This window comes from Sceloporus undulatus, chromosome 6 (assembly GCF_019175285.1).
Source record: "Sceloporus undulatus isolate JIND9_A2432 ecotype Alabama chromosome 6, SceUnd_v1.1, whole genome shotgun sequence".
Classification (NCBI taxonomy): Eukaryota; Metazoa; Chordata; class Lepidosauria; order Squamata; family Phrynosomatidae; genus Sceloporus; species Sceloporus undulatus.
In genome coordinates this window covers 101492573-101514308 of record NC_056527.1, presented here as the reverse complement: position 1 = coordinate 101514308, position 21736 = coordinate 101492573, and the positions used below count along the sequence as shown (strand labels likewise).

The 21736-nt window shown below is 42.0% G+C and overlaps 1 protein-coding gene across 3 annotated transcripts; it reads right to left on the bottom strand.

The window, feature by feature from the left end:
- Positions 1-9: 9 nt before the first annotated feature.
- LIG1 (DNA ligase 1) lies at positions 10-20653 on the bottom strand. Of its 3 annotated transcripts, none has more exons than XM_042477579.1 (27): positions 20446-20653; positions 18629-18703; positions 17805-17891; positions 17146-17290; positions 16111-16222; positions 15233-15340; positions 14400-14558; positions 13767-13887; positions 12803-12901; positions 12097-12153; positions 11825-11997; positions 11453-11619; positions 10642-10718; positions 10260-10351; positions 7891-7990; positions 6952-7037; positions 6209-6324; positions 6025-6120; positions 5723-5833; positions 5328-5399; positions 5021-5165; positions 4625-4707; positions 4107-4259; positions 1898-1951; positions 1393-1536; positions 930-1022; positions 10-305 (listed from the first exon to the last, which is right to left on the bottom strand). In XM_042477579.1, exons 2-27 carry the CDS (start codon positions 18643-18645, stop codon positions 228-230), a joined length of 2745 nt encoding a protein of 914 aa, XP_042333513.1. In that variant the 5' UTR covers positions 18646-18703; positions 20446-20653; the 3' UTR covers positions 10-227. The 3 variants fall into 3 exon arrangements, with proteins under 3 accessions (XP_042333513.1, XP_042333514.1, XP_042333515.1); XM_042477580.1 differs by lacking the exon at positions 20446-20653 and adding an exon at positions 20212-20231; XM_042477581.1 differs by lacking the exons at positions 17146-17290; positions 17805-17891; positions 18629-18703; positions 20446-20653 and having other exon boundaries at positions 14400-14784; positions 16111-16128.
- Between the last annotated feature and the right edge of the window lie 1083 nt (positions 20654-21736).

The following is a 21736-nucleotide window of genomic DNA, read 5'->3' as shown; positions in this document are numbered from 1 at the left end:
AACAGGCAGTAACACAAAATACCAAGGTTTATTAATACACCGCCACCGACTTTTCCCTTTGTTTGCCCAATTGCAAGCTGCATGGCATCATTAACAAGCCCAGGAATGAAAAGTAGAATCTAGATTCAGCACACACACCCTTTCCCTGACCACTAGAAAGTGGGTGGAGTGGTTTATAATATTGTCTTTAGGAGGCCAAGAAGCCAGCAAGACTTTAAGAAGGATGATTAGTAAAAGTCATCATCTCCTTTTTCCACTGACTGCTGATTCTGGATCTGTTGCTGTTTCCTGTACATCTCAGCCACCTGTAAAAACAAAAATATGCAATGTGGAAAAGTGTTCTTTCTTCCTTGCCTCTTAACATATTAGCCCTGCAGTCTGCTGACTTGGGCCCTATACAGACAGGCCAAAATAAAGGTGCTTCAAATCACTTTGGAGGTATGCTGTTTAAATGATACATGCGTCTTAAGAGTCTGGAAGCCGTGCCAAAGCCATGCTCCAGTCCTAAGGACTGGAGCGTGGCTCTGGCACAGCTTCCGGACTCTTAGGACACATGCATCATTTAAATAGCATACCTCCAAAGTGACCTGAAGCAGCTTTATTTTGGCCTGTCTGTACAGGGCCTTGCTTAGCTTATTCCCTATCACCCTACAGTTTCATTGTTCCCTGTACCTATGGATTTCTGGGAAAGCTGGTTCCTTAATACCCTCTGGACTAAATTAATTTTAAACCAGGTAAGGCCAATAGTTTGCAGTCATCCAGTTCACAGGAAGACCTCTGATTCCCTCCGTCCCCTTTGACAGGCTGCAAGCATTAATACTATGGTAGTTAAAACAAGTGAGACAAATTTTTGCATGCTCTACACAGATACAGTGATGATCAGATTCCTCTCCACAACCCCATACATACACGCCCTGCCACCTCTGTACCTGAGCACTGGTAGTAGCTTCCTCTGGTTTCTTATCCTCTCGGATGCGTAGGAATCTGGGGAAGCGTAGAGAGATGCCCTTTTCTTCATCCACCTGCAGTTGAAGGACAGGTTGGCCATGTAATGTAGGTCATGTAATGCCCAATTTGCCATTGAACATGCCAGGTTTTCATCCCAACATTTCCTGTAAGCAGATGTTGCCTACAAACTAGCTAATTAGAGAACATGCTGATTTTGTCAGAGGTTTTGTTAACTGAGATTTGCCTGTTTTATTTTGATTGGTTTTTCAATAATTCTTTTGTTTGTTTTTATGTGTTGTGCATTGCTTTCAAGGCCTTAGCAGGCTGAGAGATGATAAATATTTAAGGAAACATCCATCCTGGAGACAGCAGTAAGAGTTTAACTCACAATTTCTACTTTTCACAATTTTTATGTAACCTTTCCAGTGGCCATCCTTCACTCACCAATCCAGTTGCTGCTCTGTGGACAGGAGAAATGGATAGGTCTGCACATTTCACTTCCCAGACATGCTGGGACTCCAGCCAGTGGTCAGGATCTGCTGTCCCACCCCAGCGGTAGTATGGCCGTGGCTGTGGAATCACATGGTCCTACAATATAGAGACTAGGATGAATTCCTACATTAGCATAGCAAGGACTACCCCAGTAAGATTAACATACTGAATTCTTGCCCAATGTTATATAATCTCCCCCCCCCCCCCCACACTTTTGGGCTGTTCAGGCTGAGGGAAGAGAGGCAGAAGAGATTTCTCTCAAAGAATGGAGAACAGTTGGCAGAAGGCCAGATTCAACAATGCTAGCCTCCTTTTCTCTTTGCCTCTTTTTAACATCATATGAATAAAAATCTCCTGTAATGGAAATACTGGAGGATGCATAGCATATATCACTTCCATTTGAATGCTTAGAAGATGTCAAGGGGAATGCCTTTTCTGAGCAGGAAAAATTTCCTACCTTGAGAGAGGTATGGAGTTTCTCGAGGTCCTCATCTGTAAAACCAGTGCCGATCTAAGAACAGGGAGATTGAGGAGTGTGAGAAATCAAATGACTATTAATCCCTCATAGGATAAGCAATGGTATAAGAAATGCAAGAACCAACCATTTTATACCTCAGATACTACCTCTTGCAAATTATTTTTATGGAATAGTCCTACCTCACTATTCCAAAATATGCAGTCAGGATAAAATAACAGAAAATAATCTTGCAGCTGCTCCAACTTTTATAGGGTCTGATTATGTTGGTTGCACTACATTTGTTACAGATAATAAAACTCCCCAAAGTCCTAGGACAGGAGCTAAATGCCTAAATGCCCCTGAGAAAAGGGATTAGCCGTACCTTGCTCTAGAATGGAGAGTAACTTTAGGCCTCTCCTAGGGTTCTTTTTGTACCAGATACTGACACATATTACTCTTATCGCATAAGCTTTATTTGTGGTAAATGATGCAGCAGATGATATACAGCAATGAAACATTCCAGCCCTTTTGATGATGGGGTCCAGCACCCTGCACAGCCAATAGCAGAATTGGCCCCCAAACCCAAATTTACCCCTTCAGATGGCAATCATATCAAATCAAACCCCATCCCCTCTGAGCTGAAGCCATGGAAGATAGGATCCCAAGTTTTTTTATAGTGCAGAAATAAACACAAAGTGTGCACACATGATCCATCTCCCCTCTTAACCGTTTTTTTAAATATAAAGGTTTATTAAACTGAAAATTATACATGCATACAAAAAGAAAAGAAAAACAAACAATCCCCCAGAATAACATATTTCAAATATAAACAAACAATATATATATTAAATCAACCATACAAAACAAACATGCCTAAGGAAGGTTTGTTCCCTTGTTAAATCCATTATTCCATTTCTATCCTTCCCTTTCCAAATGTTTCTTCCTCTTACCTTCAATTTCTTCAAAATCTTCCCATCCTTCCTCCTACTTTATTCTCCTTTCACCTTTCCCTCTCTTCCTATTCTCTAGAAGTCTTTCCACCTCTCATTACTAACATCCTCTAATCTTTCATTTCTTATCCTCTACACCTCTAACCTTCAATCACTTACTCTATCTTCAACATTCTTTCTTTTCCCCCCATTCTTACCAACTTCCTCTTCTTTTAAGTACTGTTTGCTTTAATTTTCCTTAACCTGACTTTCTTTCCTTAGATTTGAATAACTTCATTACTTATTTCCATTCTTAAATTATTTATAACTACATTGCAAGCTTATCTGATCCTAATCTCTTTTTAGTGAAATTTAGTTAAATCTTCTCTTCTTTTAGCAAGTCCCGAACAAAGACTGAGTCAAAGTAACACAACCAAAATTATACTTGTCTCCCATTACGGTGTATTACACCAGAACTTCTTTAGGTATACAATCACTTTTTCCCCATATTTGATTAACTTCATTTACTGTTTCCCCTTTTAACATTAATGTTAATTTATCCATTTTAATAGCTTCATATAACTTCATTAACCATTCTTTTTTGTCTGGGATCTCCCGTTTTCCATTTTTGAGCTAAGGTTATTCTTGCCATTGTGGTCACGTAATAGATAATTTCCCCATACTCTTTCTCTAAACAGTTTTGAGAATTGTGCAAACAGGTTACAAGCAGAGAAAAACTCACTCCCCCGTCGTGTCTTTATATCTGTTCCCAGCTTCAAAGTGCAAAGCCAATACAAAAAATATTCAACAAGGTCATTAATACAAGTTAACTCTTTCACAACAGCGTCTCATACCAGGGTGTCACCCAGTACAGGGGGCAGGGCTTGGGGATCGGGCTTGGGGGCAGAACCAAAAGGGCCCGCTCGCAACTCCCTGCCCCATGCAGCTTTACTTCAGAGGATAGTCCGGGGGGCGGGGGGGGGGGGGGGGGGGGGGCCGGCCCCCCTTGCTCCCTGTCCTGTGTAGTTTTACTCTGAAGTAAAGCCATGCAGGGCAGGGATGGGGGGAAGCACACTAGGGGGGCACTGACTAGGTTTCACCCCCCTTCAGTGGTATCACCTGGTGCACGCCGCACCCCCCCCCCCCCCCCAGTGACACTGCTGCTCTTTCATGATACTGGACAACTGTTAAGGTTTGGCCATAATGCTAACAAGAACTCTAACACTCACATCTTCCCAGTGGCAGAGGCCCAGCTTACTACAAGTCTGGGGATATCTTACCTTGCAGATGCTCTGGAACTCTTCACTTTCCTCATCGTAACAAGCCAGAAGGAAACCGCCATATGTGCCTGCACGTTTGCCCTTGCCCAAGTAGGCACCAATCACAACCAGGTCCAGAGTGTCCCCCACACCTTCCAGATAATCTTTTTTCAGCTAGTGTAGAAAACAGAGTTACTATAAGGACTCATTTATACCCAGGGACATGGGATAAGCTTGCTTATCTAGGTAAGAGATTTGTCTGGGATCTTCTAAGTAATGCAAGCTTTGATATTGTACTTGAGGGAACTAAACATGATGTTACTCATATGATACTATTGTTTATATCACTGTAACTCACTATGGTCATTGTAGTCAATCTGATAAGCAAGTAAGAAAAATTACTGACCCTCTTCCATCCATGAATAGCTTGGTGAATCACGGGAAAGAAGGGAATGCTACCTCCAGCCCTTCCTTACATTAGTACATCTCAGGCAACATATCAAGTACTACTGCATGTTGAGCAGACAATAAATTCTTACCTTCAACCAGTTGTGGGATCTCTTTGCAATTTCATATGTGGCATCCACTTCTAGTGTTTTCACCATTAGCCCCTCACAAGAGTCTGGGGAAGACAAGAGAAAAAGCACATTAGCCCATCTCACTTAGCTGTTTTTTAATCCTGCTTCTGTATTCAAGGAGTTTGGGGTAGAATACTCTCTGCTTTTCTCATACAATTGTTTTTTGAGGACTGGCAAAAGGACACTCAGTGAGTTTCATGTCTGAGAAGTAATGTGAACCTGAGTGGTCCTACATTCTAATCCAGTATACTGTGCATTAATACACTACACAAGCTACAATACTGAGATTCAACAGATCCCTGAGGTTTATAAGAAACAGGGCAGGGAGAGGGGAAACACAACTATAATGCCATTTACCTTTGATGGAGCGTTCCAGGAATTCAGCAATCTCATCTGTATTACTAGTATCCATGGAGGTTGCAAAGAGGAACTGACCTTCAACCTCAGTGAAGGAATCACGCAGTAGGGCTCGGCGCTGGGATAGGGGTTCCCGGACCAAAGACTAGGAGGCAAAATTACTCATTTAACAGGCAGGCAAAGAACAGGGAATCCAGTGGAGTAGGACAAGGCAGGGCAGCAGAAAAACAAATGGATATGGTACTTGAAGTTTGTGCTGAATGATAGTACTAAATGTTCAGTTGTATAAAGGAACCAGAACACTTACCTGCCCATTGAGGTAGAGCATGTCAAATGCATACACGCAAACCTGCACTCGGATATCTTCAGCATCCACATCCTGAAAGAAAAACAGTGCAGTCAAGGAAATCAGAGAGTAAATATTTGAAAATTGCTCTGACTTTCGTGTTTCACACAGATCTTTTTGGTCTTTCACACAGATTTTTTACACCTTTCAGCTAATAGCTGCTACCAAAGTAATTTCCTTTCTGAATGTCTTAAAATTTGTTAGTAATATACATGCTACCTAATATTAAAAGACATAAAATCCCTCTTTACCCCACTTTCCTATGAATAATCCATCTTATTCTAGTAAAAGGCCGGAGCAAACAAAAGGGATGCTGGTCAACAAGTCTTTAAAACAATCCAGTAATGACAACTTACCTTACGCTTCCGGGTAGTCAACACCTGGAATGGCTGGATCTGTTTAGAATCAGGATCCCAGGCCACAGCCTCAGCATCCAAGATGCATGACTGTACAGAACTCTTTTTAACCTGCAAAATCATGTGGGTTCAGGTTAGCTGAGTTTCTCCTTGTCCCAAACTCTCAGCATCAACACTACTCTCTACTAGAGGCCATCCTCAGTATTATCTATGCAGATACCACTATGCCAGGGGCCAATATCACTTCTGGTTTCTTCCTGTTACACACTCCCTTGACTCCATATTTCCAAAAGCCGCTATACCTTGGGGATACGGCTGACAATGTCAGGATATTTGGTTGTGTTGTTCTCTTGGTTCCGGCTGTAGATATGTACTTCTCCGTTCTCCAGAATGTGGATCTGTGACGAAGGTAAAGGTTAAGCATGAGACTCCAGCGCAAAGGTGAATGGAGGCTACTTCTTTGGGGTAGACACCAAACATTCTTACCTGTGCTCGCTCCCCATCATACTTATATTCACAAGTAAAAGCTGCCTCCTCAAAACGCTTTAATACCTCTCCAATTCCTTTGGTTGGGTGAGCCAGCATGGGCTTCAGGGGGATTCCTGAGGAAGAAAATACACAAGGCTGAGACTTGTAGCAACAGCTCATCTCCATTTCACTAAAAGGTAATATGACAAGAGCTTCCAGTGTGGGAAAACAAAGGATTGATAATGATAGTGATAAGGAAGAAATGTGTCAAAAGAACATTTCCTTACCACATATTATGTACCCTTTCTAATTTCAGTTTTCAGTCTTCTTAATGGAGAACGTGTATACTTATACACATAAACACACATGGGTGCACTTGATAATGTACAATATCATTATGTACGAATATATCTATATGCTTTATACCAGAGACAATATTTGCATGCTTGCACAAGTCTAGATTGTTTTGTAAAAAATAAAACAAAGCAAAGAAATTCTGGTCTTATTGGAGGCTCTTGTAGCACATATCTGTTTTAAAATACATACCTATAAAAAAGGAAGATAGAAAATAGATTTAAAAAAAAAATAAAGCCTAATGTTTTCAGAAATCTGTATCCTGCACTGGATGATCTTTTATGCTCAGTTTTGCATTTACAGAACTGTACAAGAAAACTAGTTTTTGGGTGCAGGCACTAGCACTGCACAAGCAAGATATTCCTGCTGTCTCAAATGCCCTCTATCCCAAAAAATACTGCAGATACCTGGTGTGATTTTGCAGTGCTGAGGCAAGCTCTCCACGCCATGCTCTAAGAGGACAGGTACAATGGTGTCATAATTTGGCAGCTCACTGAAAAGAAAAACAAGCAAGAATGATGAAGAAAGGCTTAATCTGGTCCTTCTAGGCCAGGGGTGGGCAAAGTGTGAGGTACATGTGCCCGCCAGGGCCATTTTGTGACTCCCAGGGTCAAAGAAATTGTCTCCTCTAGGGGATGTGACGATCATTTTGTCATGTTTTTGCCCCTCTGGGTCATCCTAGACCCAGGAGAGGCTGTTTTTTAAAACAGGAAGTTGTTTTAAAAAGGCTTTGCCTGGGTCTAAATTGGGAATACAAGACGTTTAGGTGCAAAAAATTGTTTTGTGGGGGGAGGCAGCTATCCAAGGTGTGTGTGGAGGGGAGGGGATTGTGGCCCTCTAGCCTTCCACAGTTGTCCACTCTTATTCCAAGCCTAAGGTTTTCCTGAACTGTAGGTCCCAAGAAGGTAAAAATCCAAGACTAGCTCTTGCAAATATCTGTTACTGCTCTCATACTTAGAGTCACTCCACTCCAGCAGTATTTCCTAAGGCTATCTATCTGTCAACTTTAGCACTTCTTGCCCTTGCAAGATCCTGTTTATGGGAAGGCAGGACTAACGCAAGGAAAAATACAAACAGCACTTGAGCCCACTTACCATAAGGATATGAAAGGGAAGATATTAAAACATTAAATGGCAGGGGTTGAGAATGACAGATGACAATCTATAGCTGGTGAGTATAAGAACAGCACTGTTTACTGCTACCCACTGGAAGCTTGATTTGTCTGAAAAGGCTCACAATGGCATGGCTGAAGACAAGAAGGTTGGATACTCCCAAACACACCAACTCCTTTCCTGGCTACAAATAGGCAAAAGTTATCCCAGGTCATCAAGTAGGAAGTTACTCACCAGAAGGCTTGCTTAACAATCAAAGCTCTCTCATCTAGCCAGGCTTTGCGGGTCTCTGCAGATTTGCCCTTTGCAGCATCCAGAACTTCTGGGGGGAATTCTATAGAAGGAGGGAATACAGGCATAGCAATTTGCTTACATATAAAGTGTTAGGTCCTCTGTGAGGCTTGGATGTACATATTTTGTACATTCAAATTTTCACCTTAACAATACAGGATATATTATTGAGCCCAGTAGTGAATAAAAAAGGGCTCATTTTTAGTGCTCAAGTTCACAATAGCAGAATCATATAGTTGGAAGAGATCACAAGGGCCATCCAGTCCAACCCCCCTGGAAAACACAATCAAGGCACTCCTGACTGATTGCCATCCAGCCTCAGTTTAAAAACCTTCAAAGGAGACTCCACCATTCTCCAAGGGAGTGCATTCCACTGTTGAACAGATCTTACTGTCAGGATGTTCCTCCTAATGTTTAGGTGGAATCTCTTTTCCTTTAACTTGCATCAACAGAACAGCATCACTCTCTCTCATTATTAGAGGGAGGCAAATGCAAGCCCCTCTAAATATATCTTACCAAGAAAACCCTTTATGGCCTTGGGGTCACTGTTAAAGTCGGAAACAATTTGAAGACACACAACTACAACAGAGCTGCCTTTTACAACTTTATATTTCTGTTTCATAGCAATTATGGTCTGTCTTTCAGGAGAATGGGTAGCAAAGCCTCATTTCCTTGTCCTCTTATCCTTTGTTCTCTCAGCTTCAAATTCCACATTCTTCAAGAAGCCTTAGCTTTGAAACTGCCTTCATCCAGTTATGACTAATTGCAGAATACACAATACCTTGCTCTGCAGATGGCACCAAGTGCTACCCACCCCACATACAACTATCTAACTCATTGCACTAGATTGTCAGCATAATGCAATTAGCCCCCTATGCATCTTTAAAACCAGTACCCACATGATTCTCTAGCTCAGTGGTTCCCAACCTTTCTAATGCAGCGACCCTTTAATACAGTTTCTCCTGTTGTGGTGACCCCCACCATAAAATTATTTTCATTCCTACTTCATAACTTTAATTTTGCTACTGTTATGAATCGTATTTTCATTGAACATAAGTAAAGCATAGTGATTAATCACAAAAAAAAAAGCCTCAGAGGATGGCAAAGGCAAAGCTCCTCTGAAGAAATCTGTCCCGAAAGCCCCAGGATAGGTATGCCTTGAGTCTTGGGCATGAAGCCACACTCTCTCAGCCTCAGAGGATGGCAATGGCCAGCCTCCTCTGAAGAAACCTGTCCAGAAGCCCCAGGATAGGTATGTCTTGAGCCTTGGGCATGAAGCCACACTCTCTCAGCTTCAGTTGGCAATAAATAATAATAATAAATAATAAAGTTTTTATTTATATACCGCACCTTCCTCAGATCAGGGCGGTTTACACAAGTTACAATTACACATACAGTATACAATAAAATAAAGGGAATGGTGAGGGGGGAGGGAATTAGGTCCAGCATTCTTCTCTCCCTCTGAGGCCTGGACCAAGGCAGATGGACCGGAGGGAGGGCTCTTCTTCTTCAGGCTAGCCCCTGATGGTACTGGGCCAGCCTTCTCTCTCCCTCAGAGGCCGAAAGATGACAGGGAGGGAGGAGCCTCCTTCTTCAGGCTAGTCCCTGATGGAACTGGGCCAGCCTTCTCTCTCCCCCAGAGGCCGAAAGATGTCAGTTAGGGAGGGAGGAGCCTCTGTCTTCAGGTTGGCCTCTGATGGTGCTGGGCCAGCCTTCTCTCTCCCCCAGAGGCTGAAAGATGGCCTCTGATGGCAATGGCCAGCCCCCTCTGAAGAAACCTGTCCAGAAAGCCCCAGGACAGGTTTGCCTTGAGCCTTGGGCATGAAGCCACACTCTCTCAGCCTCAGGGGATGGCAATGGCCAGCCCCCTCTGAAGAAACCTGTCCAGAAAGCCCAAGGATAGGTATGCCTTGAGCCTTGGACAAGGAGCTACACTCTCTCAGCCTCAGAGGATGGCAATGGTAAAGCTCCTCTGGAGAAACCTGACCAGAAAGCCCCATCATAGAAGGGCAGAGGGGTAGTGGTTCAAAGTGAAACTGAAACTCTTTGGCTGTGCTGTCTCTCTTCCTTTTTGCAGAGCGCTATGTTCCTGAGAGAGGCAGGAAAGGGGACTCTGTGGGCAGATGCTAAGCAACTGAGGAGGGGCCTGGAGGTGGCTGCTGCTCTAATAGGCCTAGCTTGGGAGCCCTTTGTTTGGGAAGTGGTGCTCTGAGGGGGGTCCCTGACGACCCCTGGGAAATTGTATTTCAACCCCCAAAGGGGTCCCGACCCCCAGGTTGGGAACCACTGCTCTAGCTTCATCGTGAACTCACTTTGTCCTGGAGGAGTGAGTGATGCTGCCTGGGCCAAAGCTGACAGAACAGATTGTTCTGCTAACCCAATCCGCAGCTTCCCTTCTAGTGATCTGAAATACAAAAGAATACCTCATTGTAATGTTATAAGGCTATAGTTGAGGATTATGGGGCAAACTTTGTATGTGCATGTACACTTCTTTGAGGCAATAGTATTACCATAGAGGATACCAACTAACGGACAAGTAAGGAAGGGGAGCAATAATTATAGCAATATAGATTTAGTAGGTCTGTGGAGATGGGCAAGGCAAGAAACTAAATGGGCTGATGTATGGGTACAATGAGGAGATGCCGAGGGGAAAGGAAGTACCAACACAGTTAACAGAAGTATGGTTACACTCACCGAGCAATGTAACGAGCCTCTGAATGGCGACAGGCAACAAACAAGGACTTGATAATGTCAATTTTCTTGTTCATGGACTGAAGAGGAAAGAAATGGGAGTAGTCAAATGTATTCTCAGGGACTAGGGAGAGAGAACAGTAGTCTAGTGTGGTTTTTTTTTCTAGTGCTAGATAATGATAGCAACAACCCTCACAACAAAGAATCTTCTCACAGATATATAGTATCCTCAGGATGTTCAAGAGACGCCGCCTTCTCAGTGGCTGCTTCTACCCTTTGAAACTCCCTCCCATGAGAGGCTAGGCTAACCTCTTTCCTATGCTCCTTTTGCCGCTAGGCAAAACTTTAAGCAGGCTTTCAATATGTAACAGCGCCCAAGGAGTCTTCTTACTAGGGTGTTTGTATTTTTAAAATTGTACTCTTTAAAAGCATCTTTTGTGAGCCGCTTTGGGTCCAATTTAAGAGAAATGTGGCATATAAATAAAATAAAATAAATAAAATTCAAGAAGACATTTGTGCAACTCTACCCAGATATTACCATATCCTCATTTGCTTTCATGGTATCACAGGACTCTGTAGCCTCTTTTGGTTTAATGGTTAGCAGAAGAGAGTCTGTGCTATGAAAGCAGCCAGAATATTAAGAATAACTATCTTGAAGAAATCATGCCATGCATCTTGTGCCAAGTAGAAGACAAGATTAACACTGCTGCAGTCAGAAGAGAAACCCATGATTGCCTTGCCCTATTCCCTGACAACCCAATATCACTCTCTTGACTGTTCTCTGACCTTCAAAGCCCACTCACCCAGTACTTACAGAGCTCCCCATCATGCGCCCAATTGCTTGCAGTTTGCCAAAGACTGCAGCAGCACCAAGCTTCGGTGGGGCAAACATGGTGCCTTGTGTGGTGCGGCTGCTTTCAGCAACTAATCCTAGATCTCCTTTCTCAGCTGCCTCTGCCTTGATCTGATCCAGCTGTCGACCTGAAGAAAAATCAAATGTTTAGCATCCCAAAAGGAAGTTTTTTAAATTGAATATGAATCTCTTCTGAATTTCTAACATTCTCATCTTTGTGATAAAGACTGAAGCACTCATTTTTAAAATGATATATGTGTGTTTTCTCAGCTATCTTAACAGTTGAAGTTGCCAAGTCAAATCTTAGTAGCAATTGTAATTAGGCAAACCCACCTGTGGCCTGAGCCAAAGCTTTCATGAGAATGGTTTTGCCAATTCCCAGTTCTAGCCCCTCGTATGCTGGACCTAGCCGATTTAGACAAAGATAGACACAGGGCAGCAGGTCTTCTGGAGACAGGGCAATCACAGAGCGAAACAGATTGCTCAGTGTCTCTATAATTTTCAACCTGGAATCAGAGAGCAGAAGGGTATTGGATGGGTTGGGGGTCAGGATAGAGTGCTACTGCTTTCCCCATCCATTCTATTGATTCTATTAAGTCATTTACCGGGCAGACTCTTGTTCAATCCACTCAAAGGTACGAGCCACAGCCAAGTATGGTACCCTGTCAGAATGAGAACATGATTCAGAAGCATGAAGCCAAACCACACAGATTAGCAGAAGTAAATCAGCTTCTGTCTCCACCCTGCATTTCTTATGCTGCTTTGTTCTGAGAAAAGAGTGCTATTATAGAATCAGAGGACTGGAACATCTTCATAAGGCCAACCTGATGTTCAACATTCAGGAGCAATGTCTACCCAGCCTCTACATTACCATCTTTAAAAAACTCAAGAGGGAAGAGTGGCACAAGCAGAGATCAGGTTGCCAGTGATTAAAACAGCGAGTCAAGAAGCACTCTAAGAGAAAGCTGTCTTTGACTATCAAAAATAAAGCACACTCATCAGTCACAGACAAATAACATCAAGTAAAGCAGCAATTGCTAGAAATACCTAAGATAGATAATTCTAAACAAATGCTTGGGATGGCAACAGAAGAGGCGGAAGAGATGTTCCATCCACCTGCTAGAAATAGCAGACTTGAAATGCAGAATCTTCCCTTACGACAGTCTGAAGGGGATTTGAAAAGTTAGTCAGCACATCTATATCTTCTTGTCCTTGAATGATAAGACAAATACGAAAATAAAGGGAGTATGGAAACAAGGGTTGAGCATAACAACTATCTTTATTACAAGGCTCCATCTCAGTAGAACTCACCTCTGACCAGGACCCCAACAAGCATCGTGGACAGGATGATAGTTGTTCTTTGCTGGGTTGTACTCTGAAGGCTCAAGTGTGAGTGAAGGCTTCAGAGAACTGTAAACACAGTAAAGATGAATGTAATTAGCTTGCGAGTACCTACCACATACATTTTCAGGCAGCCTAGCAAGTAAATACATAAAAGTTACTAGTCCAGATGATTTCTTTTTAAAAATCTGTCACCTGCTATGCATAACACTCAAGTTGCATCTGCACTGCAGAAATAATCGGGTTTGACACCACTTTAACTATCATGGCTCAATGTTATGGAGCTCTGGTGCCTCAACGAACTACAGTCTCTAGAATTCCAGAGCATTGTGCCATGACAGTTAAAGTAGTGTCAAAATGGATTGTTTCTGCAGTGTGGATACAGCCCAAGTCATTTGTAGCACATCAGTCCCAGGAACTCTTGTGGTGGAAAAAATCAGTGCATATCTTGTTTACCACAACTTCTGTATTTCTTTATAAAAAACAATTTATTTCTCAGCACAGATAAATGGCTACTTATGAACCTTTCCTGAGAATTGATAAGGCCCCAAATTATTTGTTTCAAGTGAGTATGGACAAAGTGCAGCTCTCCAGATGTCACTGGGCTGCAACTCTTATAATTTTTCACTATTGGCTATGCTGGGGAAGGAAGGCAGGAGGAAAAGAAAATTAACTTGTGCAGAAGATTGTAAAAGCTGAACTGCCACTACTAAACTATTCCAGGAGAAGCATTACCACATTTTGACAGAATAAGAGATGTGAGGAAATTAGAGGGGCTAGTAACTTCAAGCTCCCTTTAGAATCACATGGCCAAGGCCCCATTTTGCTTACCCCTCTGCCGCAGACTACTGCTCTCAAGAACCTGGTCACATGCAAAGCAAAAATGGGACACGCTGCCTCTCATCCCACCCTACAAATGGTACTAAACACTTACTCTCCAGCCAAGCTATTTAATTCGTGGTTACTGACTTCGCTGTGACTCTTTGCTGGAGGCACATTTTCTTCCAACCCAGGTGGCTGATTTTTGTCTGCTTTCACAGAGGCTTTCCTGGGGGCTGTAAAGAAGAAGAAGGGGAGAAAAAAGTGATGCTTTCCCCATATTTTTTTTTGGGGGGGGGGGGATTAACAGATGATTTATGTATGGAATGTTTGAGTTAGGTCAAAGTCAGAGACACTGAAACAAAGTCTAATTTTGAAAAAGGAAATGCTGTCCCCAGAACATTAAATTCCACTGAAGGTGTTAGAGGAGGAGGCTGAGGATCACCTCCTGGCCCTGCCAGGCTCACACAACCCACTCATGTCCCAGGATTTATTCTCTTTATATGGGATACTGGCATAGAAAGTATCCTTTCTTCCACAGTTCTAAATCACATTTCCTTCCACGATCACAGTGACTAACTATATTTTTTAAAAGCGTATGTGTGAATACATGTGCGTGCCTCCATGGTGAATTATGACAAATTCTCATATCAAACATGTGCAGCTGTGTCCACTTTCCTACACAAGATTTTCAGTGTGGTCTGTTAGATGTACATATTTCCATACAAATGGCCTCCCACATACTTACCAAAAAAGCTAGAGATGGGCTTGTTGGATGGCTTGGATGTCAGCATTTTCTCTTCCTCTGCTTCTGTCTCTGCTTCATGCTTTATCTGTTTTGAACTCTCATCTTTGACTTTCTCTTCTTCCACTTCCATGGGTCTCTCATCCAGCTCTCCATTTGGACCTTTAAAAGATGTGGAAGCTATGTCTCCAACAGACTTCAAATAAGATTTAACCTGGACCTCTTTAAAACAAAACTGGCCAATTCAAGATTAGTCACAGAAGGGATGCTTTTGTCATCTACAGGAACAGCTTAAGTGGTAAATCGCAGTGATGCAAGAGTGCTGGGAACAATGTTTGAGCATTGAAGGATCCAGAGAAGAACCGCAGGCATTTCAAGTTCATTAAATCTTTGAAAAACAGAAGCAGACTTTACATCATAAATCTGTCATAAGGACTGCTTAATATATTGCACTATTAACAGAAATACTGCACACACTGTAGCTGCACAAACTCATATAAATGGTAAGGTGCAAAGTGTCACAATGACTATTATATATGAAAGAGATGCTCATTTAGTCTAGACATAGCTACACAGGTTTTGACTCAATAGGCTTACTCTCAGGTTAATGTGCCTAGAACCACAACATAGGTCTAACCTCTCAAAGACTAAACAAACATCTCATCATGGTTCCCACAATGCTGTGGTTGAGAAGGCACCACACTTTTACTCATGATAAAAGGGCATTCCCACATCAGTTCTGACAATCCTATTCCCCTGTTTACTTCTATGTCATTGCTTCTTCATCACTTGCTTGTCTTTCTCCAGACTCCAACAAAGCACATGGAAACACTCACCATCTCCATCATCATCTCCTTTCTGCCTTTTGGCACTAAGAGCTTCCTCAGAATTATTATAACTGTTGACTTCTTCCTGTGCTTTACGTTTAGGGACCTGCTTGCGGGCTGAAAACAAGAGATAAGATCACACCATACTTGTTTAAAGTATGTTAAAAGCCATAGCAATAAAAAATGCTCTACACCAGATGAGTCAGTCATAAGACAGGAGCTATGCCAAAAGAAACAAAGATGGGCAACTGCACTAGTACTGGAGCCAATTTTGTCCCCACACCTATGGGCTGTAGTGACTTGGGCTTAGATTTTGGTCAATTCTGCTTTTCATTTAGCTATAGTTTTGGCAGATTTTTTGGCAGTCTCTCCACCCCATTTGGAGAGGTGGGTTGTGGCAGGCAAGTAAAGACAAACCATCACAAATCAGTACATTTTTACAGTGGTTTAGGCATTTTGAACATTCCCCCCCCCCTCATCTAAAAAGGGAGAAAGGGATTTCGAATGTTTTGGGATGAGCTGGGGGGGCACAAAAAATAAGTTGGGGGCTGCAGGGATACTTTAGGCCACATTTGGCCCACTCCTACACCACAAGCTCACATGAAAGAAGGGACACAAGACTAAACATTTCTGGCTATCCTCATTGACCAGAAAGACAGATACAGTCGGCCCTTCTTATACATGGATTTTTTATACACGGATTCAAGCATACACGGTTTGAAAATGTCCCCAAAAAGTATAAATTTACCTTGATTTTTCATTTTTTATAAGGGACACCATTTAGCTATGTCATTATATTTAATGGGACTTGAGCATACACGGATTTTGTTATACACGAGGATCTTGGAACCAAACCCCAGCGTATAACAAGGGTCCACTGTACTTACCAGTTTTGCGTCGTGGAATGCTAGAAGGTGAGAGTGAATTAGAGGGAGCTGGGCTAGTGCTTGGGGAGATGCTCTCTGCAGGATTATTCTGTTCAGGAACACAGACAGATTCCTAGAAAGGTAGAGCTACAATGTGAAAAGGTGTAGTAGAAAGAAAAAAACATATTAAATGGTGGTGTCACATTCTTGGGGCTAGATAGAGCAAGGAAACAACTAGGGACTCTCCTCTGACAGAACGTGCTGTTTGCAGGCCTCCTCAAGAGTGCCAAACACTGACACAGTGCTGTAGCATTAGCTTTACTGGTGAAAAATGACATAGCAGATGGTACACAAAAAAAGAAACATTCCAACCCTTTTGCTAAAGGGGTCCAGCATTTCCTCACAAACAATGGAGAAACTGCTCCCCCAACTGGTTCTATCCAAACTATCCCTAGTCATCAATCAAATTCAATCCCTGTCACTGGCTATATGGACTGGAATGCAATCACAATGATATTAATGGACTTCCAAAGAGTATATAGTACAGACACAAGCAAAGAAAATAAAGGTGCATAAACACAACCCATCTCCCCTCCATTAGCAATGAGAACTGTGCAAGCAAGCTAGCAACAGAAGAAAATTCACTCCCTCAGTCTACCCCATCTTATCTTTTCCAAGCTTCAGACTGTCAAGGTAATGCAAAAGGAATCAAATAAGGTCGCTATTTCACATTGGCTCTTTCATGCCACTAGACAGTTGTTAATATTTGGCCATGACACTAACAGGGACCACAAAATCAATCTCCCTACTTCTAGAGCAAACATACTATGAATGCACTTTATGCAGTTTCTAGGGTAAAAAGGGAATAAAGAAATGCTTAATTCTTTTGTCCATAATCCTGAACTAGGGCGTCCTGAGCAGACTATGTGATTGGGCACTAAAATTATACATGAAGGATGAGATACAAGAAAATCTGTACTGCATAACTGGAAGACAGGATGGATGCCAGTATGAGGTGTTAAAACAAAAACCAGGATATGACAGAAATAAGCCTACCAGTTTGCTTTCATCAGCTTGTGTATCCTTTTCTTCTGTTTTCCTAGAATTTTCTTCATCTTCACCTTTTTTGGCTGCTGGATTCCTTGAGAAATCTGCACACAGTGCTGTACCATTTACTGTCTGTTCAGAATTTACTGATTTCCTAAAAAGAGGGAGAGCACTTAGAAACAGAGCTGCTGGACTCTCAAGGCAGACATCATGGCTCTCCCCACAACCACTTTATTTTTATAGCCACACTGTGAGTTAGGTTATGCTGACAGATAATGATGGACTGAAAACCCTTCTGTGAAGGTGAATGAAGGCTTGAATATAGCTCTCCCCAGTATTTACACACTACTCTAATCTCTACAACACACTGACTCTCTTCTGTATGTATGCACAAGCCATCCCTAATGTACTTTCTTTGCACTAAGATGAATCTGAGGTCTAGTCTAGTCTCCATGTACCATGAACAACAGGATCAAACATCAAACCCCAGCAGTGTTTTTTAAGGTAGCAAATTGGTTTCAGGCAGAATGGAGAAACAAAGTTGTTGCACAAGAAACTGTTACAGATCACATTGGCAGATTTTGTAATGTTCAGTGAATATTTAGCATCCTAAATTCAGTGGCATCAAAAACTATTTACACACCTACACAGGGCCCAAGATAACTTACTTTTTGGGGGTGGGCTCTTCTTCTAGATGGTTATTTTCTTCTATCTCTTTTCCAGGATTTGCTCGGGCTACTGGCTGGAAGAATGATCTGTCCACATATAAACACAATTTTACTTGTTCTCCTTTACCAAAGTTTAATGCCATTTTTGCAACGACATGATTAGTAGCTTGGATGTCACCAATTCCAGTTCAAAAAGTCAATAGTCTTTCTCCCCAAGTTTTAATTACTCATTCCCCAACTAATAAAAGAGATGCCTTTGGGCAGAGACCCTGTAGTCATGTATCATGAGTTATCTCTCCCTCCCCTAATAGTCTGAGTAGAGGAAGCAAGAGGAAAGGAAAGGGGCAAGAGAGAGAGTTAAAGTAGCGTGCTTTCTTCATTTTTGACTCTGGCCTCATTCTCTTCTCTTCTGGTTTCAGTCTAACCACTCCACTGGCATGTGGCTCTCACCAACAAACAACAACAACAACAATAGGTTTCCCACAATTGCAGCCTTCTTGCTCCAGAGGGATAAGCATGCTACAGAAAAAGGAAATGTTGCTTGGAACTGTAAAATTATTTTCTATTAGCACTTTAAGTTCTCCATTTCTGGTATTTTCAGTGGTTTGGGAAACCAATGAAAGAATCTAATTAAAAGCCTTCATTTGAACATTTGTTTTTAAGAATTACTAACACTGTCCAGTCTACGGTGTGTGTGTGTGTGTGTTATGCAAAGTTACTGATTTCGAGGTTTTGCATACTAGAAAATTGTTTAAATCATCTAAAGTTTAGGTTGTAAACACACATACACACAATACCTGCCAAAATTCCAAGATTGTGCTTACCTTATCGTGCTCTGCATTGCGAAGGTTTGTATGCAATACAGTATGTGTTAGATCCTATTTTGTCATAGGCCACATCTAACAGAAAATGGAGAGGCAGCAGTTTAGCAACTACAGTTATTTCACACAAACTTGCACCCTAAGTTTCAGGAGCACTGAAGATCTTGCTGTGGTGATGCAAATATGGGACAATTTTAATCAATTACTGTACAGGGTATACTGCTGTATAGCATTTCTTTAAGTGTGGTTTGTTGTTGTTATGTGTCATCAAGTTGTTTCAGACTCATGGCAACCCTAATGTGAACAGATCATAGATTTTTCTTGGCAAGATTTGTTCTAAATAATTTTAAGTAAGACCAAATCAATCCCTGCTGAACTTCCATTTTCTACACAACTTTTAAAGGTACAAGAATCCTCTCCATTTTTCACTTTTGATGTCTGGGAGAGGGAGTTTCAGCAGTTGTTCTCTGTGGCCTGGGCTGCATCTACCCTGCAGAATTAGTGCAGTTTGACTTCGCTTTAACTGCCATGGCCCCATCCTATGGAACTCTGGGAGTTGTAGTTTGTGGTGGCACCAGAGCCCTCTGACAAAGAAGGCTAAATATCTCACCAAACTACAAATCTCAGGAATCCGTATCATGGAGCCATGGCAGTTAAAGCAGTGGCAAAGTGCATTGATTCTGCAGAACAGACGCAACCCTTGGTTGTGTGGCAAACAACAGCTGCTTAAATTCCTTTTGCTACACAACCATTACTACTATTTCTACACTGTAGAAATAATGCAGTGCGACACCCCTTTAACTGCCATGGCTCCCTCCTACAGAATCCTAGGGGTTTGTAATTTGGTGAGGCAACCAGCACTCTTTGGCAGAGAAGGTGAAAAAGGACCCCCGCAAAACTACAAAGGCTGAAGAAACCTTGTGGCAAAAACTACAAATCCCAGGAATCTGAATGGTGCTGCAGCACATAAAAATCATTGTCAAATCAGGGTGACCAAACGCCCAAAGGAGGACAAGCTGCCATAAAATACACACACACACATATTCCATCAGTAGGGTGTCAAAATTGTGGGAAGACAAGACAAGACACAGACATGAAAAGATGAAAAAGACAGATTTCATAATAATTTAAGTTTGGAAAATTAAAAGAAAGTACAGGAGGGGCAGACTTTTAAGCAACTTAGGAATATTGCAAAGATAAAATAAGTTAGCATAGGATATAACAAGGAATGCATAGTACAATATGAATCCTGTAATGAAGGGATATATATATATATATGCATGCATTTGTCTATTTGGTTTTCATCTCTGTGTTGAAGTAAATTTTAAAGAAAATTATGGTAAATAAAAGTAATTAAATGCATTAAAAGTAAAAAAAAAATTAAATGCATCAGTCTGGTGGTGAACAGACATTTTAAATAGTCCTCTTGATACTTGTTGGGTGACATATATATATATATATGTGTGTGTGTGTGTTTAAGAGTGTAACAAAATAATTTTTATTATATATATATATATATATATATATATATTGCAGTATGTTATTGGTTTGTGATAACTGGACTTAGTGAAATAGTGTAACGACACATTTGGTTTCTTTTCCCTTTTGGTTTGTACTGAGCTGCATTTACTCCTAGAGAGTCTGACCCCTAAAGAGGCAGAGAGAGAGAATGCATTCCCGCCATTTTCTTCTCGCGCTTCAATAAAAGCCAAAGTAGCGCTCTCTCTCTCACTCACTCACTCCCCCCCCCGCGAGAATTTTGCTCACAGAACCTTCGACGGAGGGAGGGGCCGCGCGCGCGAGGGAGAGAAAGCCGTTACCTGCGCGAGCTCTTCCTTCTCTGCTTTTTTGTTCCGCGCGAAAATTCCAACCGAGCTTCTGATTGACAGGCCCGAGCGTCCAGCCGGTGACGTCACTCACACCCGACGCTCGAGCATGCTGGGAAAATGAGTCCTCTTTCTATAGATCCGAGCAACATTCCAAACAACGGTCCAAAGTTACCAACACACGCAGCAGCGATAATCCAGTTTGATGCTGCGTGACGTCACGCACACTCGACGCTCGAGCATGCTGGGAAACAGTCCTTTTATAGATCCATGCAACATCCAAACAATCATTGGTCCAGAACACACTGCAGAAATAATCCGGTTTGAGAGCGCGTTAATTGTCCTGGGCTCAGTGCTAAGCAATCTTGGGAACTGTAGTTTTGTAGGACATTTAGCCTTCTCTGTCAGAGAGCCCTGGTTGTGCCACAATAAACTACAATTCCCAAGATTCCCTAGCACTGAGCCTCAAACTGGATTGTATTTTTAACTGCCCTGGTTCTGGGTTAAAGAATCCTGGGAACTGTAGTTTTGTAAGACGTTTATCCTTCTCTGTCAGAGAGCGCTGTGCCACAATAAACTACAATTCCCAAGATTCCCAAGCACTGAGCCTCAAACTAGATTATATCTTTAACTGCCCTGGTTCTGGGTTAAGGAATCCTGGGAACTGTCGTTTATTGTGGCACCAGAGCTCTCTCTCTGACAGAGGATAAATGTCTCACAAAACTACACTTCCCAGAATTCCCTAGCACTGAGCCAAGGCAGTTTAAGCAACCTCAAACTGGATTATTTCTGCAGTGTGTTTTGGACCTTTAGGACCAGAAGCAGAAAATGCAGGCCTAAGATTAGAAGAAATGCAGGCCTAAGTACTTTCGTTTTATTTAATTTTCCAAACTTAAATTATTACGAAATCTGTCTTTTTCATCTTTTCGTGTCTGTGTCTTGTCTTCCCACAATTTTGACACCCTACTGATGGAGAGTGAAGAAGCCATCATGACTTTGAAAGTTTGCAACATGTAATGATGCATTTTTTGGTTGGCCCAATAAATCATTGCTCCAAAACACACTGCAGAAATAATCCAGTTTGAGACCACTTTTGACTAGCCTGGCTCCATGCTGGGAATTCTGGGAAGTGTGGTTTTGTGAGACATTTATCCTTTCTGTCAGGGAGCTCAATCAACCACAATAAACTACAATTCCCATGAATCCCTAGCACTGAGCCAGGGCAGTTAAGCCCTCGCAAAGGGGATTATTTCTGCAGTGTGTTTTGGACCTATGACTCTGGAGA

Bases quoted from the DNA above. Each gene is read 5' to 3' on its own strand.
- LIG1 (XM_042477579.1), bottom strand. The intron at 12,154-12,802 runs GTGAGTTCTACT...TCATTCTGACAG, and splicing joins TGTTGGGGTCCTGGTCAGAG to GGTACCATACTTGGCTGTGG. The intron at 4,708-5,020 runs GTAAATGGCATT...TGTCTTCCCCAG, and splicing joins CCTGGAACGCTCCATCAAAG to ACTCTTGTGAGGGGCTAATG.